We start from the raw sequence: 16002 nt of genomic DNA, 5'->3' as shown, positions 1-16002 counted from the left end.
AAGTTGTGAGGATTTTGTAATAAGGGGAGGTTAAGGTAATTCCTCTATAATCATGGATGGAGGAGGGGTTGAAGATTTTTGGGAGGTTTATAATAGTGGAATTACACCAGTTGGGTGGAAAAGTGACTGAGTTCCATATTTTATTTAAGGTAGGAAAAAGAAGATTAATAATAGTTTCTGGGAAGATTTTTAAAAGTTCGTAATGAGTATTGTCTGAAGTTGCTTTATGATTTTTTAAATTTTTTATTATTGTAATAAATTCGTTCTTGTTTAGAGGGAAAGGGGGGTGTGATAGGATTTGGGATGAGGAAATTATTTTGGGAGAAGGGAATTTGGTGTTAAATAGGGATCGATAGTGATCTGTGAAGATATTTAATTGGTCTTCTGGGTTTTTGATTGAAAAATTTCCAATTTTTAAGTTATGAATTTTTTTTTTCATTAGAAGAAGTAATAAATTTGAGAGTTTTAAAGACATCGTAAAGGTTGTTGGAACGTTTAAAGTCTGAAATGAGATTGAGTTTAGATGAAATGTAATTACGTTTGTCTTTTTTAATAGATTTTTTGATTTGATTTAATTTGAGTTTGATGGAAGCATTCTTTTTTAATTTTCTTTTATTTTTGGCAGGTAGAGATAGGATTAGTTGGGTGGTGTGGGGACTAATCCAGTCTGGATAAATTGTTTTAATATTTAGATGGGAGTTGGCTGATTTAATGATAGTATTCTGAATAGATTGCCATGAGTTGTCAGTGGGAATTGATTTTAAATCATTGTGGAATTTGGTGGCTAATGAAGGAATAGCTAAGTTATTTACACTAGAAGATTTCTTAATTGAGGGGGAAGGTTGATTGATCTTAAATTTGTTAAGATTTTTCAATAGGTAAGGTTTGATGAATAGGTTCAGGAAAATAGGACGGTGATCTGAGAGAAAGTCGAAATCATTTAAGATGGAGAAATTACGGATAAATGAGGACATTTTTCTGCTGGTGATAAAGAAATCAAGTTGACTTTTATAAGGCGAGTTGTATTTAAAGAAGGTGAAATAATTATTGTTTTTTTGTTTGAAAAAGGTATTGATAATTTTTAAGTTGAATTTATTACATATTTCTATTATTAATTTGCCGTTATTATTAGTAATTTGATTTAGAGCTGCATGACCTACTATGTAATCAATATTTTCATTACCTATTTTTATATTAAAGTCTCCTCCAATAATTATGAAGTGATTGGGGTTAATTTGTTTAAGGTGACTAGTCAGGGAGGAAATGAAGGAAGGATATTCTGAAGGTTTAACTGGTTCATAGATGTTAATGAGGTGAATTTTTTTACCTTTAGAATTTAAAGTAATACTAGCAATTCTATCATTGAATGGAATGAAGTTTGAAATAAATTTCAGAAATGAGTCTTTGATGATGAATGCAACACCATTATGGATAGTAGAGAGGTTAGAGTTTAATATTGTAAAACCTCTTAATTTTTTTTTATATTATTGATAATAAGAGATTCTTGTGTTAAAATAATGTTAATATCATATTGATCAAGGAGTTTCCTAAGAATAGTTATTTTTGTAGGCCAGGAATGTTGTAGGAATAGATTGTTAGATTTTTGGAAATTGACATAATATTAATTTTAAGGTATGTTGGAAAGGAGAATTTAATATTTGAAGTAGAAGAAAAAGATAAAAAATGGAAACAGACGATACTGAGAATTGAGAAACAAAAAAGCAGACGAGAAAAAGAGTGAGAAAAAAAGGCACCATGAAATAATGCTAAAAAAAAATATACTAGATATTAATATATTTAAGGAGATAAGGGTGATTTTTTAGTTACATTTTAAATACTGATTTATATTATTTGAAAAAGTGAGTATTAATGAAATTAAAAAATAAAAAGAAAAATGAAAAGTGAAGCTTAAATAAAAGTAAAAAAAATCAGGTAATAGAAAGTAATGAAGAACATTAATAATAATACTTGATAAGCTTGAATATTTTAGAAATTATAAAAGGATAATATAATTTTGAAAAAGATTGATGATTAATGTAAATGTGAGAAAAGAAAGAAAATTTCTTTGAATCTAGAAAATATAAAAAATTAAAATATGAAAATAATAACTTGAATAAGATGTCTTTTGAGTTATGTAATCATCAACAAATAGTAAGAAAGTCTCATTACTCTCCCAATCATCTTCTATGCATTTGAAAGAATCTACTAGAGTTTTGAATCAAGACTAGGAGTCAGGCCTTCCATGTTGTAAAAAAATGCATTTAGTCACATTGCAAATATTTAAGGAATATAGTGTGCCTTAAATATATGAGTGATTATAATTTATTTAGTGTGAAATAAATTAAGTAGGGTATTGATTGATTTTGTGATAAAATTGTGAGTGGTAGAAATATATGTAGAATCGATAGATATCTATAAAAAATAAAAGATTAAATAAAAAATTAAATAGGCCTGGGAGATATTCATGTTTTTTCCATTCAAATAAAGATATGGCATTCCATTATTTCTCGGAGGTGGCATTTTAAAGGCAAATATTTTAAATGTATCTACTGAAGAAAATATATAAAACAATTTAACATCAACCATTTTCCCGCAGACGATTTTTTCCGAATACAATAGAAATGTTGTGAAATTCATGATGAAAGTAAATAGCTAATAAAAACAATGATAATATTTACTTTAATTGACATTTGTCAGAAAATCAACGATAACCATCGTAACCCTCAAAAATCAATACCTACCCCCAAAAAATTAATGCCTACCCCCAAAAAATCAATATCAACCCCCCAAAATCAATATCAATCCCCCAAAATCAATATCAACCCCCAAAATCAATATCAACCCCCCAAAATCAATATCAACCCCCCAAAATCAATATCAACCCCCCAAAATCAATATCAACCCCCCAAAATCAATATCTACCACCAAAATTGCCAATATATTTTGGAGGCATTCTTAACCTACCCGCCCCCCCCCTCGCCATGTAGACGCTGGCCGCATGAAGATATGAATAATGCTAAAAAATTTCTTCCGTCTGGTTACGGTTGATGAGCATAAACCGTTCGAGATATTGGTCGGTGGCTTCCTCTTGATAGTAGGGTATCGAATGTACGTTGGGCGCCAGTTTTGTGGTTGGACAGACGGGTCCCATCGTCGGGGAAGGTAAGATATTGTCCGAATTCGGGGGTCTGGGATGGTCGACAATGAGGACGGGGGTACCGGATTTGGATATCATTTTAATAATGGAATCCCAGTAACTAAGACTGGGAAATAATGATACACAAATTTATTTTTATTAGTAATCAAACAGTAAAACATCAATTTTATATCATATCATATTATAAACAGCAAAACAAAATCAAATATTTTAATGATCACAATTCATTTATCCGAGGTCTTTATATAGTCCCCCTTTTTTCAATTAAACGATAATAAACAAATATTAATTTCATCCTTGTCCATCTCGAAAACAGGCTAGAACCAGTTTTGTGGATGATATCAAAACAGGCTCGATATAAGTGAACAAAGAAAAATATAAATGGTTATATACGAATATTGTACAAAGAAAGAGAAAAATATAAATGATAAACAAGTTATATCGTACAAATAAAGGATAATATAAATTATAACAGTGTTGAAACACAACAACAATAACATATAAAATATGAAATTCATCAACATTAGCTCTAATTTCCTTGAGTTCTAATAAAATGCTATCGGCTATTCTTATCTTCTTAATCAAGTCAATGTCATGTTTTTGAAAAGTATTACATAAAATAGTTGTATATTTAAATAATACATTCTAATGAGAAAATAAATTTGGAGTAAGTATTGAATCCAATAATTTTCTTGCTTCTGAGGAAATATTTCTTTCAAGCCATTGTGATATTTCAGTAATAGCATTAGTAATCGGCTCTTCTAACTCCATAAAAGCTGTTACTGCTTAATGGCGGAGACTCGATCTCGTTGGACAAGCTTGCAATTTCTTTCACCCTGTTGGACAAGGACAGCTTCTACATAAGCGGGGGGGGGGGTAGGAACAGTTTGCATCTTAATATCTAAAAGGGGGTAGGCAGCGTAATGACAGGATTTTCACTGGATGCAAACCCCCTTCAAAAACCTTGGCCTACCCCCCTAAAAAATTCCCGCCGCCTTCGGCGGCAATGTCTTTTTATTATTATTTTTACCTATTTATTTATTGATACTCTTTTAAAATAATTTATAAAGGATAACTTAAATTAATCTATCTCTACTACCAACTATCGATATTTTGTGAATATAAAGAATTTCTTTTTTAGATAATAAATTTAATTAAAACCTCCATTATTTACAATGAATTAATTATTATGGCATTATGAGCTTGCTGAAATATCTAAACCTTTTAAATTATATTTAAAAGGATAGTTTATTTGGAAAACAATGTGTATGATTGTTTGCAATATATAGATTTGGTCGATGAATTGTATTATAATAATACTATAATAAAAGTATTAATTTTTACAGCAATAAATTTTGTCTTATTTCATCTCAAAATTTAATAGATAACCCCCTAAAAAAATTTATCCTACCCCCATTAGCAGCTTAGCCCCTACCCATTCAAAAAAAATAGGATGCAAACTGTTCCTACCCCTCCCGCTCATGTAGACGCAGGGGGTAAGGGGTAAGTATAAGTTTTTTTGTGGGATAAAATTATCTAGAATATTATCTATGACATTTTTAATTTATATATGGATAAAATTTTCTATAATAATTTATAATACAATTATAGACATATTATAATATTAATAGATTGCTAAATATCAACCTTACAACATTTTTTATAACATTATATTTTAATTAAATCAATTTTTATATTGGATATACATTGTTAGATGCCAAGCAATGAAATATCATATAAAGTAAAATGCTTGCATACAAGCTGTAATTCCAAGAAAATTAGAAAAGACAAAATTAATTTACATTACAAAAAAAGACACCTAAAATATACACATGAAACCTGTATTGAAATGCAGGCTATTGGAAATGTAGCCATGGTGAATAAATTAATTCAACATACGAAAAATAAATTCCAAAGATTAAGGGGCAAAATATTATCTATATGTTTAATTATATTTTTTAATTAAGCAATTGGTGATAATATTTTCTCTAAATTACATAAAGATGTATAACAGATATTTATAATATAAAATCATTATTTAAGCTGGATCAAACAGAGTTTGATAATTTTATGGAATAACAAAAAAGAGAAGTTAAAAAAAATTTCAAAAATAATATTTACATTTTTAGATATTAAAATGAAAATTTTTACCCAATAATTAATATGATCATTAAACGCTTAAATGAAAGATTTGATTATCAATCATTAAATTTTTTAAATCAGATTTCTATTTTCACTCCTGCTGGATTAGTAGAGAATGAAATTATAGAAATTTCCCAAATATCTGAAATAGTTTCTTTATATGGTTTTGAAGCAGAGAAGATTGTTGATGAATTTTCTAATTTCAGACCACTATACTTAAATTCCTCATCAATTATTTATAGTAATGATCTAATGAATATTAGAAAAATATGCCTTATATGATTAAAGTAAATAATTATATTATAACTTAATTTTAATATATTTATAGATGAAAACGTAAAAGATACTAAAACTACAAATACAAAAAGATGGCTCAACTATTCATTTATTCTACTATATCGATTACTAATAATATTGAGTACCTTTCCTTCTTTAAAAACATTATATAAACATCTTATAACTCTATCAACTACCTCATGCTCTGCTGAAAGAGCCATGAGTAAAGTTAAAATTGTTAAAACGCGTATAAGAAATAAAATTTCTGATGCTTTTTTAGAAAATTTATTATTAATATCAAGTGAAATTGATATACTTGATACATTTAGAACGGTAGATATTATAACAGATTTTGCACTAACCTCAAAAAGACTATCTAATCTTTTAATCGCCTAATCCATATTTTTTATATTAAACAAATAAATTTAGGAATTTGTCATTATAATTTACTTTTTTTTATATTTTAATAAATTTATAAAATTAAGACTATTAATAAATTTTGTTTACTAGTCCCTTATTAGTCATTTATACATAGCTTTTTGCTTCACATTTATTTATAATGTCATATTATAAATATGTACAATATTAAAATATATTATGTAACAATTATAATATATATTTTTTTTAAATTTATTATACCAATAATTATTCTTTATAATTCCCTGTTTTCGAAATATTACTATATAAATGTTTATTCAAGTATATCATAATAAACATGTGGCAATAGTTTAATAAAACTAGTATATTTCAACATTTATATTTAATTATAAAACAACATCGCCGCCTAAGGTGGCGGGTTTTTTTTAGGGGGGTAGATATATATTTTTCAGGGGGGTTTGCCTCCAGTGAATATCCTGTCAGGTAGACGCTGGACAAGGAGTTTCAGAGTTAATTATTATTTTACTAGAAATTTAGATAAATAATAAGGCACTAAAATTTGAAAATATTAGGTAAATTACGCCAAGGAAAACATGAAATCGAAATTAATTAATAAAATAAATTAGTAGATGAATGTGATAAATAAATGTAATTAAATATATATATGATATCGGAATAAATATTAACAAATATAAAGTAATAATAACAATAATATTTTTTAAAAATATAATCCGGCATATTTGCAGTTTTTGGCTTAGAGGGGGGGGGGGGGGGGTTGGCCCCTTTCCCTACCATTGTGTACGCGCCTTTGTGAGCTTGGACCTTGCTTGAGAATTTTGATATGGGGTAAAAGCTCATTTAAATATAGTTTGATTCAAAAAATAGTTTCCACTCTTAATCCTAATGGGTTGGACTCAATGACGTTTTTTGGACTTGATCTAAATGTGAAAGGGGGGGGGAGGGTTAAAAGAATATAAATTGGATATGATTTTTAAATAAAAGGTAACATCAATCGTAAAAAAACGAATAAAATTCTCATTCCCCGTGATTTTTAATGGGCTTTCTACTAGTATATTAAAATTTTTTTGAAAAGGTTAGTAAAAACAAGCAAATATATATTCGAATACTTTGGATTATATTTAAATAGACCATATTCACAAAGATGTAATATATTATTATTCCAGATTACTTTCAAAATTTTGAGTTTTACATGTAAAAAGACCGTTACTGATTCAATGACAGATTGTAGTAATAAAAATTTTGTAACATAGAGTTTCTGTTTTCCATAAGAATTGCAGTAATAATAAAAAATTGCACAAATAAATTGTGTTTTTTCTTTTTTTTTATCACACAAAAATATTCCTCGTGGTTATGGCCTAGCATAAGTCTTACAAACGTTTATACACACCTATCTACTATGGAGCAATGTTTTTTTTTAAATATTAGATCGGCAATTAAAACTATAAATAATCTTTTTGAATCAAACGATAATCGGATAAAAGCTTATCAGGTATGAAAAATATTTAAAAATTGTAATAAAAAGTTTACAGTTGTTAGAAGAATTTAAGAAAGGTTCTAATATTGTTGAGAATGCCACAAAAATTGCCAAAACGGATATTTTACAAGATAATGATATACCAATTGTCTTATATGGGTATCAAATGATAAAGGAAATTGTAGAAATATTATGGGAAACTTTATCATATCAAATGACACAACATATTAGAACTTTTATAACTGAAATAATGATGAAAATAAAAGTTAATATAGAAATAATCATAGATATATTTGCTAATATTTAGGATTCAAACTTTAATGATGCAATACCTATATGTAATCTATCAAAATTATATGAAATAAATTATGTTAAGAAATATTATATTTATGGCCTTATAAAAGATATTATTGCAAAAATTATTATTGAAATTTGTAAAAAGGAAATAGCTGTTTTTTTACCAGGAATAATAAAATATTGTGAAAATATTATTAATGATTCTAATATACCAAATGATTTTAAGAATGCAAACTATGAAAACTCAAAATTTATTGAATTATATCAATCAGTAGTTGTTAAGATCAGCTTTATTAATACAATATTATTTTACCTTTCTGAAAACTTAGTACTATTTTGTATTAATTCAGAAGCATCCACCTCAAATTATGCTATAAATTATATTAAGAAATTTATGATGAGTAACAGATATAATTATAGACTTTCTGAAATACTTGAAACGATCTTCGAAACTATGAACAATATACATTTTAAAACTCAAAATATTAAAACTAATGATAATTTTGATTATGTCACACATAAAACTTATATGGAATTATTCGAGACACTTAATAGTTATTGTGAATGGTTTAATTTTTCCAATACTGATTTTCAAGTAGAAAGTCCAATGGGTAAAATTATTATCAGACATATTATGCCTTACTTTATTCAATTTTTGAATCATAATAATGAAAATTTATATACCTGTCAAACTTATAATCTTAGAAAAAAAGCATTGGAAATAATAATAAAAATATTGGATAAAAAGGTTATATTAATTAATATGTGACATTTATATTTTTTAAATGCTTATAGGATTTATCAAAATTTTTAAAGATTTTACATGAAACAGGGCAACTATTTTTTTGTATAAAATATTGTCACAGAATGATTGATATAATTGCATTCATCATTAATTATAATCCTAACACTCTAAATAAACCTTTAATTCAAAAGTTAGTTGAAATTGAAAAAGAAAAATTAGAGGAATCTAAGATGGCAATAAAAATGAGCATCCCATTAATTCATCACATTTTATTTCCTTTATTAATTGCCATTAATAAATCCTCCAAATATGTATCTATTTTTTCAAGTAATGCTTTGTTACCACAACAATCAAATGGATTATCAAATATAGAAATAAAGTGTATTGATTTACTTACCGCCATATCCTATTACCCTAATTGGGAATCGTATCCTATAATCTTCACTTTGTGGAAAGAGATAACATGTAAATTATCTATTTGTGAAGGCAAATTAGACAAGCTAACCCTTCCAAAAATTACCTTATTAAATAGTAATATTGAAAACAGTGATGCCATAAATTATATTCAAAAAGTGATGCTAAATTTTGTTGAATTTATTTTAATTCCCTTACACATTGAGAAACCAGCCTATACATTTTCCATACTCGCAAAATATCAGGATTCTATCACTCAAAATATCAACAATATGATCAATGACACAACTGATATCACAAAATTGCAGCAATTTAGGTTACTTTTATGGTGTTACTTTATTCAGCAAGATTTTCATATAGATTTATCAGAAAAGCACTTGAATCTTAATATTAAGGATTATGAAAATGAAGATGATTCCATAGATACCAATGATGATAATACCCTTAAAGAAGATGTTAAAAATGATGGCAACAAGATTTTTCAGAAAGCCAAGTTATTCCCCAAAATTACTTCAAAGACAAATGTAGAAGAATTTTGTCAATTCACTAATCAAGCTCGTCAAGAGGCTCGCTTTTTATTGATTGATATCAGTCGGCTTTGGCCCAATGAAATATTATCTATCATTATATCTTTCTGCAATACTAAAATGGAAGGAATCTATAAAATGACTAGTTCAAATCTAAACGACTACAATCTAAATGCCATATGTATAAGTTGGGAATGTTTATTTTTTGTAACAGCTATATACAAGAAATTGTCAGAGGCACAATTTCTTACACTTTCAAATGAAGTGATTTATTAAATTTATAAATATATTTTTTTTTATTTAGGTGAAAGATAATTTTTTGATCATGTATCAAAAGTTATTAAGTATAGACAATGTTATCAATAAATTCAGTAATGATCAAGCTCTAGCTTGTTTTCCTATATATAAAATTGAGGAATATAATGATCTTTCCCAAACGTTTTCATATATATTGAGTTGCCTATCCAATTTTAAATCAATTTTATCATTTTTTCCACCCTCTAAAACACAACACTATTTTCGACTCCTTCTGGAAAAGGTATCATTATATAAGGTGTTGTGCAGATTTAATTCAAAAATTTCATATTTTTTAATTTGTTTATAAATAAAATAATTTAACTTGTAAAAATTGATAGGAATATATAAATATGTTATTTTAACAATTTTTTGCAAGTCAAATAATTTTATTTTTGAATAAATTAAAAAATATGAAAATGTTTTTCATCCAATCTGGTCAGCACTGTATATCACCCCCTCTCACATAATTTATTAATTTGCAGATTTTTAAATATCTTGAAAATGGAGATGACATTAAAGATGACTTATGCAAACCATATTCATATAAAATTTCTCGCAAGGAGCTGATTCGCCATTCATGTGCATTACTCATAGTTTTATCTCAAAATAATACAATAAATTTAAAACCACATTTTGATTACATCAAATCTTGTATCATATCCATTTTCCTAAAGTAAGAAACAACAATATTTTTACAGTTATATACTAATTTATTTTTTAATTGAAAATAACATTAAATTATTTTATTGTATATTGTGTTTTTAATCCAATTTTGGTCAAAATTTAGTTTTATTTTATTGTACTTGTAAAATTAATAAGCAATATATTTATACATACATTATATAATATAGAATTTATACAATGGTATAGTATTAAATTTTTATACCATGACGATATCACATGTTAATGCTATTAAAATATATTATATTATACGGTAATAATTGTCCTATTTTTTTAAATGTTAAATTATGAATTTTCATTTATATATTTTATGAACCTTAGTGACGAAACAAATTTGACATACACTCATAAATTCGCATTATTGGAATCTTTAATTCTTCTTTGGAACGAAAATCAAGAATTCTCTGAAGAAAAATTAAAATTTTATCAAGTTATTAAAAATCATATTATTTTATATGTGTTATAATTATATTATAGAATTTATTGCACATGCCTATACAATTCTGGACTTCCGCAGAATTCAGAAGTGGTGCTCTATCTTCTGTTAAAAATTTTATAAATTTTTTTGGCCTAAACAAAGATCCATTGACATTAGATATAGGTGGTGGACTTAAATCAGATTATCCTTACAATAAGGTTCACTATAACACAGAGATGCGCCGACACCACTTATTTTTCATACCGATACTAGAAAATGTCTGGTATCAGGTTGATGCCAATATTAAAATATTACTAAAAAATTGACACAATATTATAACCATTTAAATTTTATTTAGAATGTAATAAAATTAATATTTAAATCAAATAAAAATTTGTTTCTCAAAATTATTTGGAAGAGGGACTTCTTGAATTTTCAATATTGCCAGTCTTTATTGATTTTTCGGAAAATTACTCTTTCATTTTAAGATGTACAGAGTTACCACTGAGCCACTTTTCAAATACCGCAGTCAGCCAATGATGAAATAAAAATTATTTTGATGATTTTCTTTCTGATTGTGATTCGTTTCTTTTGATAGAGGGGCGGCAATCAGGCGGGAAATATAAAGTATTTTGAAACTTTCTTTTCTAAGAAGAGAATAAAGGTATTTTAAAAAATTTAATATCAGCCTGAAAATATAGGGAAGCACAAGCTTTTTTTTATTAGGTTGTGATCAAAATATCAAAAAAATTAATTCGAAAATTTTCAAAACTTTGTCGAATACATATACTTTGTATGATACGAAAATAAAAATATGGCCATAACATATTTTTCATAACTTTATCATTATATTTCTTAAAAGTTTTAAAGCTGTAATATTTAAAAGAGGGTTTGGGCGCAAAAATTTTTTTATTATAAATTATAAAAATATATATATTTTGCAATGAAAAATTAATTTTTTTAGTTCAAAATTTCAGCCAAAATATTTGATATTGGCAAAAAGTAAAAAATGCTGGCTGTCGGTACATCTTCGCTATAATATAAATTTTGTAAATTATATTTTCATATGATAGAAAAATTACATTATATATTATTTGCGCATAAAAATACAATCGTTACAATACCGTTTATTCTTCCCGTAAAAGGAAATTTGAATCAATTAAAAAAATATTAAAATGGCAAAATACAATAATTTAACGTTATAATAAATTTATGATATATGATACAAATAAAAATAAAGAATTTTATATTTACGATATCATGTGATTCGTATGCAAGAGAAAAATTTTATGAACTCATAATATGTGAAGTTGCAAATATTAAATAATAAAAAATTTATTTAAAATTTTACGATTGAGGTACATTTTCTGGTGGCCTGAACTTATTTTCCGGTATTATAACTTCGATCTATTAGTAACATCTTTTTATTGCCAAAGACACCAACAGTGTTTTTATCTTTATCCTATACTTATATTTATAGGTAAAAAAAATTAACTAAATATGATGATACAATATCTAAAATTGATTTGGAATGGGTTAGTACTGTTTAGTCCAATGTTCGCAAGACAGTTTTTTCCAATTTCCCATCAGTTGATGAGACAGTTTAACGTCCATTAAACGATACAATTACAGGAATCTTGATATAGTACTTGACAAAAAGAAATCGGATTAAAATTAAAGAAATCGCAGTATTCACATGAACACATAATAATTTTCATATTTAATGATACCATAGTTGATTTTTCCTGAGAAAACTTTTTAGGTAACAAGTCAACAAAACCCCATTATTTATATATGCAATATTATCGATAAACGATCTAGTCTAAGCCTGGAGACATCACTTCGCTAATTATTTTAATGAACTTTGAACGATGTTAATGAAACAAAATAAACTTACTTGAATAATGGTATAAGAAGAACTGACAATTTAAATTCATGATGACCGCCTTTATCAATATTCTTGTATTTGTTCACTTATTAAAGTGGCATATATGCCCATAAAGACCGTTTTATAAAAAAATATACAATTACCTAGCGCGACCTTGCTTATTGAAAATGGATATTTTGACTATATTTAGGAGATTCCGAGTCCGAATCTCACCAGAATCCTTTTTATTAAAAAACATCGCGTAACTTTATTAGATATGTAAACATTCTTAGAGTTAATAATATACTTTTTATAGAAACTATTATTTTTTATGCTATTTAACAAATTTTAATTTCGATTTTACCTATATTAAAACATAATTTTCACCTTATTTAAAGTCTCATAAATGTTCCTTTTGGATAAAACCTATCTTTTCTTATGTAATATCAAATCTTTCTTATATTGATTGAAATTATTTACCTATTGATTTGAAATTTTTACATTGTGATATTGTTATTTTCAAATTTATTTACTAATAAACTCGGATGGTTAAAATTCCAATTTAATACGATTATTTTATGTGTAGACCGGTTACTCGCTATTAGCCTTTGCTACAGTCGTCAATAGGTACGAGTTCGCGGAATGCTTTGCCGATCCTGATGGTAAACATACAAAAACCCACAAATATATCTTTGATGCATTTAAACATTTATTGAGTCCATTTATGCAATTCGCTCAAAACACACTCTCATTGTTTGATTCTTCATTCAAAATAACTGGGAAAAATAACGATTATTCCTTGCACCAGCATTACTATGATATGTATCTTTTAAAAAATAATAGTTCAGACAATGTTTTAAGCATTTTTTCTGTACTAGATGTTCCTGAAGCAGAAAAACGTAATATACTAAACAACTTTTCATCCAACTTAAGTTCTAATGGCCCATCTTACTTAGATAAAAGTTTCAATACCGGTCATGGCGATATTATGTATAAGAGATTGCTCGAGGTTAATAAATTCTTCAATTGCAATCTCGATCGAATATATCGCATTCTAGGCGGGCTTTTTCAAAAGATTTTACATTTTCCATCAGGCTTAAGTAAATCGTTTTCATCCGATTTTTATTCTGGCCAACTCTGGTTTAGCAACACCGAACAAAATACCATATATTTTTTTTCCGGATCATTTTTCGATACGCCACCTGACTTTTATCCTACAATAAAGAGTGAACTCGTAAATCGACATATAGACGACCCTATCCCAACGTTGTTCCAAGCTAAATGCTGTCTAATCAATTTTGCTAAGCCCTTATTTACCAACTGTTCTCTCAGTAACGAAACACGAAATTTTAATTTGCTAAATTTTATCTCAACTCAGACCGGATTTATTAAACGTTTATCCCAGATTTATGCGTTAAATTGGACTAGGAGATGCCTAGTTGATAAAGAGCTCGATTATTGTTCAATCATTCCTGGTGATCAATATTTTCCAACTCTGGTGTTAAATACAATCGATATTATTGGTTATAATAGCATTGTTGAAGTGAAAAATGAATTGGATTACAAAAGGTAATATTTTTAATTAAATTATAAAAAATTGTTAAATATAGAAGAATTTTTTTAAAAATATTATGCAATTAATTATAAGGATTATTTTATTTAAAAAAAATTTATACATAAACATAAAATATTTTAAATCAATAAACCCACAAGTTTAAAACTCATTGACAATGAATCCAGAGGTATCGTTGATGATTATTTATTAAGAACCTATTCTAAAGAATATTTCGAATTTCTCCTACTAATACTTATCAAAAAAAGAAAAAGTTAAATTAATATCAGTTAAAAATAGTAAAAATTTTATTAGACGTAATTTCGGAAGTCAAAGAAATATATAAAAATGAAAGTAATGAAGAAGCCACAATTCAAGATCTAAAGAACGATAAAAATAAATATATTCCTGATAACTGGTCGGCTGACGTTATGGGTGATTTAGGAAAAATTATTATGAAAAACCAGGTATTCAAATATTTTAAAAATAATTCTGATATTGTTGTAGACGTTAATCAACGTTTTGATACCAGTTATATTTCGTACATTATCAGCTAAAGATAAGAGTTTGTCTGGGAAAGCTATGTTATTATCCAAGGCGATTCTAAGAGAGGTAATATTTTATAATGTTTATAAACTATTTTTTTTAAAAAAGCTGATAAGTCAAAAATTTGAAGATGGTCATGGATTCGATGCCAATCAAGCCAGTTATTATATCGATTCTGATCGAATCAAATCTTTTATAATGAATAATATATTAAAGGCTTTGTTTAAAATTAATAATTTTCCTCCCTATACTTTACCAATTACAATTATGAATCAGCATACTGATTTCAATACAAATGACGCTGATGGTAACTTAGATATAGATCCTAATTTTTTAAATTTAGCTTTATGGGCATATCAAATTCTTCGACCCTTAAATTCTGAACTACTTGACTCCAGTCTTATAAGCTTTATATACGCAAGACAAAAATGGCAAGATACATCAGTTAATATGATAATTAACTATGAAAATGATGAATATAAAACCGTTTATAATTCTTACAATGAGCGCATTAAAGTTTTAGCAGACAAGATATTGGTCGATTTTGACATAGCCTTATACCCTTCATACATGGAATACTTGAATACTCTCTGCTCCTCTTACACTTCTACCAAAAATTTTAAATACAAACGAGACATCTTTAAATTTTTTTTATTCAATGACAATAAAAATGATTGTGAAATCGATGATAATTTGATTGAGGATATAGATAGTGACGTTTCCAGGAAAAAATTGTTAGACAAAATGCCGCAAAAAAAACACAAAGCAGCTGACTCAAATCGACAAACCAAATTTTTTTCAAAGAATGCGAAATCAACATCTTCGATTGAGCGAAATAAGTCAAAAAGCATTTATAAAGTAGATAATAGAAATAAAATTATTAAGAAAGTAGAGACAACACTTTCATTAAATATTGCAGCTCGTCTAACTGATAGCAATAGTCAATCTTTAAATTACATAAATGCCAATGCAACTATAGTTAACCCATTGCGGAGTAATTTTGATAATTCTCTTTCTATCCAGCCCGACAAGAATCGAAACATGGAAGAAAATAATGAAATTGGTTTAACAAATTTATTCGATCCATCTTCCTCTAGTTAATTAAATAACTTGCATTTTTTAAAATGAATATTATGTATTGTGAATGTTAAATTCAATGAAATGATGCTAAAAAAAGAAGATTAGATAATAAATGATATTTATATGCTTC

The 16002-nt window shown here is 26.7% G+C and overlaps 2 protein-coding genes and 1 long non-coding RNA gene across 3 annotated transcripts; 2 read left to right on the top strand and 1 right to left on the bottom strand.

The window, feature by feature from the left end:
- Positions 1–419: 419 nt before the first annotated feature.
- On the bottom strand, positions 420–3235 carry LOC135928757 (craniofacial development protein 2-like). Its single transcript, XM_065465221.1, has 2 exons — positions 3060–3235; positions 420–1467 (listed from the first exon to the last, which is right to left on the bottom strand). The coding sequence occupies exons 1-2, from the start codon at positions 3233–3235 to the stop codon at positions 420–422; spliced, it is 1224 nt and encodes a 407-aa protein (XP_065321293.1).
- Positions 3236–7368: 4133 nt separating this feature from the next.
- LOC135928413 (uncharacterized) lies at positions 7369–7878 on the top strand. The gene is made up of 3 exons (XR_010572323.1): positions 7369–7463; positions 7504–7713; positions 7756–7878. It is a non-coding gene; the product is annotated as an uncharacterized LOC135928413 (long non-coding RNA).
- A 733-nt stretch (positions 7879–8611) lies between these two features.
- LOC135931198 (uncharacterized) lies at positions 8612–15953 on the top strand. The gene is made up of 10 exons (XM_065468141.1): positions 8612–9695; positions 9736–9969; positions 10211–10401; positions 10731–10839; positions 10887–11045; positions 13281–14263; positions 14408–14520; positions 14562–14713; positions 14754–14858; positions 14901–15953. Exons 1-10 carry the CDS (start codon positions 8613–8615, stop codon positions 15891–15893), a joined length of 4122 nt encoding a protein of 1373 aa, XP_065324213.1. The 5' UTR covers position 8612; the 3' UTR covers positions 15894–15953.
- The last annotated feature ends 49 nt before the right edge of the window (positions 15954–16002 follow it).

This window comes from Gordionus sp. m RMFG-2023, chromosome 1 (genome assembly GCF_954871325.1).
Source record: "Gordionus sp. m RMFG-2023 chromosome 1, tfGorSpeb1-WG-v2, whole genome shotgun sequence".
Classification (NCBI taxonomy): Eukaryota; Metazoa; Nematomorpha; class Gordioida; order Chordodea; family Parachordodidae; genus Gordionus; species Gordionus sp. m RMFG-2023.
The sequence above is the reverse complement of the archived record's forward strand: the minus strand, read 5'-3'. Positions and strand labels throughout refer to the sequence as shown.

Coding starts and splice junctions, on each gene's coding strand:
- LOC135928757 (XM_065465221.1), bottom strand. CDS start 3,235: ATGATATCCAAATCCGGTACCCCCGTCCTCATTGTCGACCATCCCAGA. Junction 1,468..3,059: donor ACCGACCAATATCTCGAACG/GTTTATGCTCAT, acceptor AAAAAAATTAAG/AGGTTTTACAATATTAAACT.
- LOC135931198 (XM_065468141.1), top strand. CDS start 8,613: ATGATTGATATAATTGCATTCATCATTAATTATAATCCTAACACTCTA. Junction 14,714..14,753: donor AAATTATTATGAAAAACCAG/GTATTCAAATAT, acceptor ATATTGTTGTAG/ACGTTAATCAACGTTTTGAT. Junction 14,859..14,900: donor CCAAGGCGATTCTAAGAGAG/GTAATATTTTAT, acceptor TTTTTAAAAAAG/CTGATAAGTCAAAAATTTGA.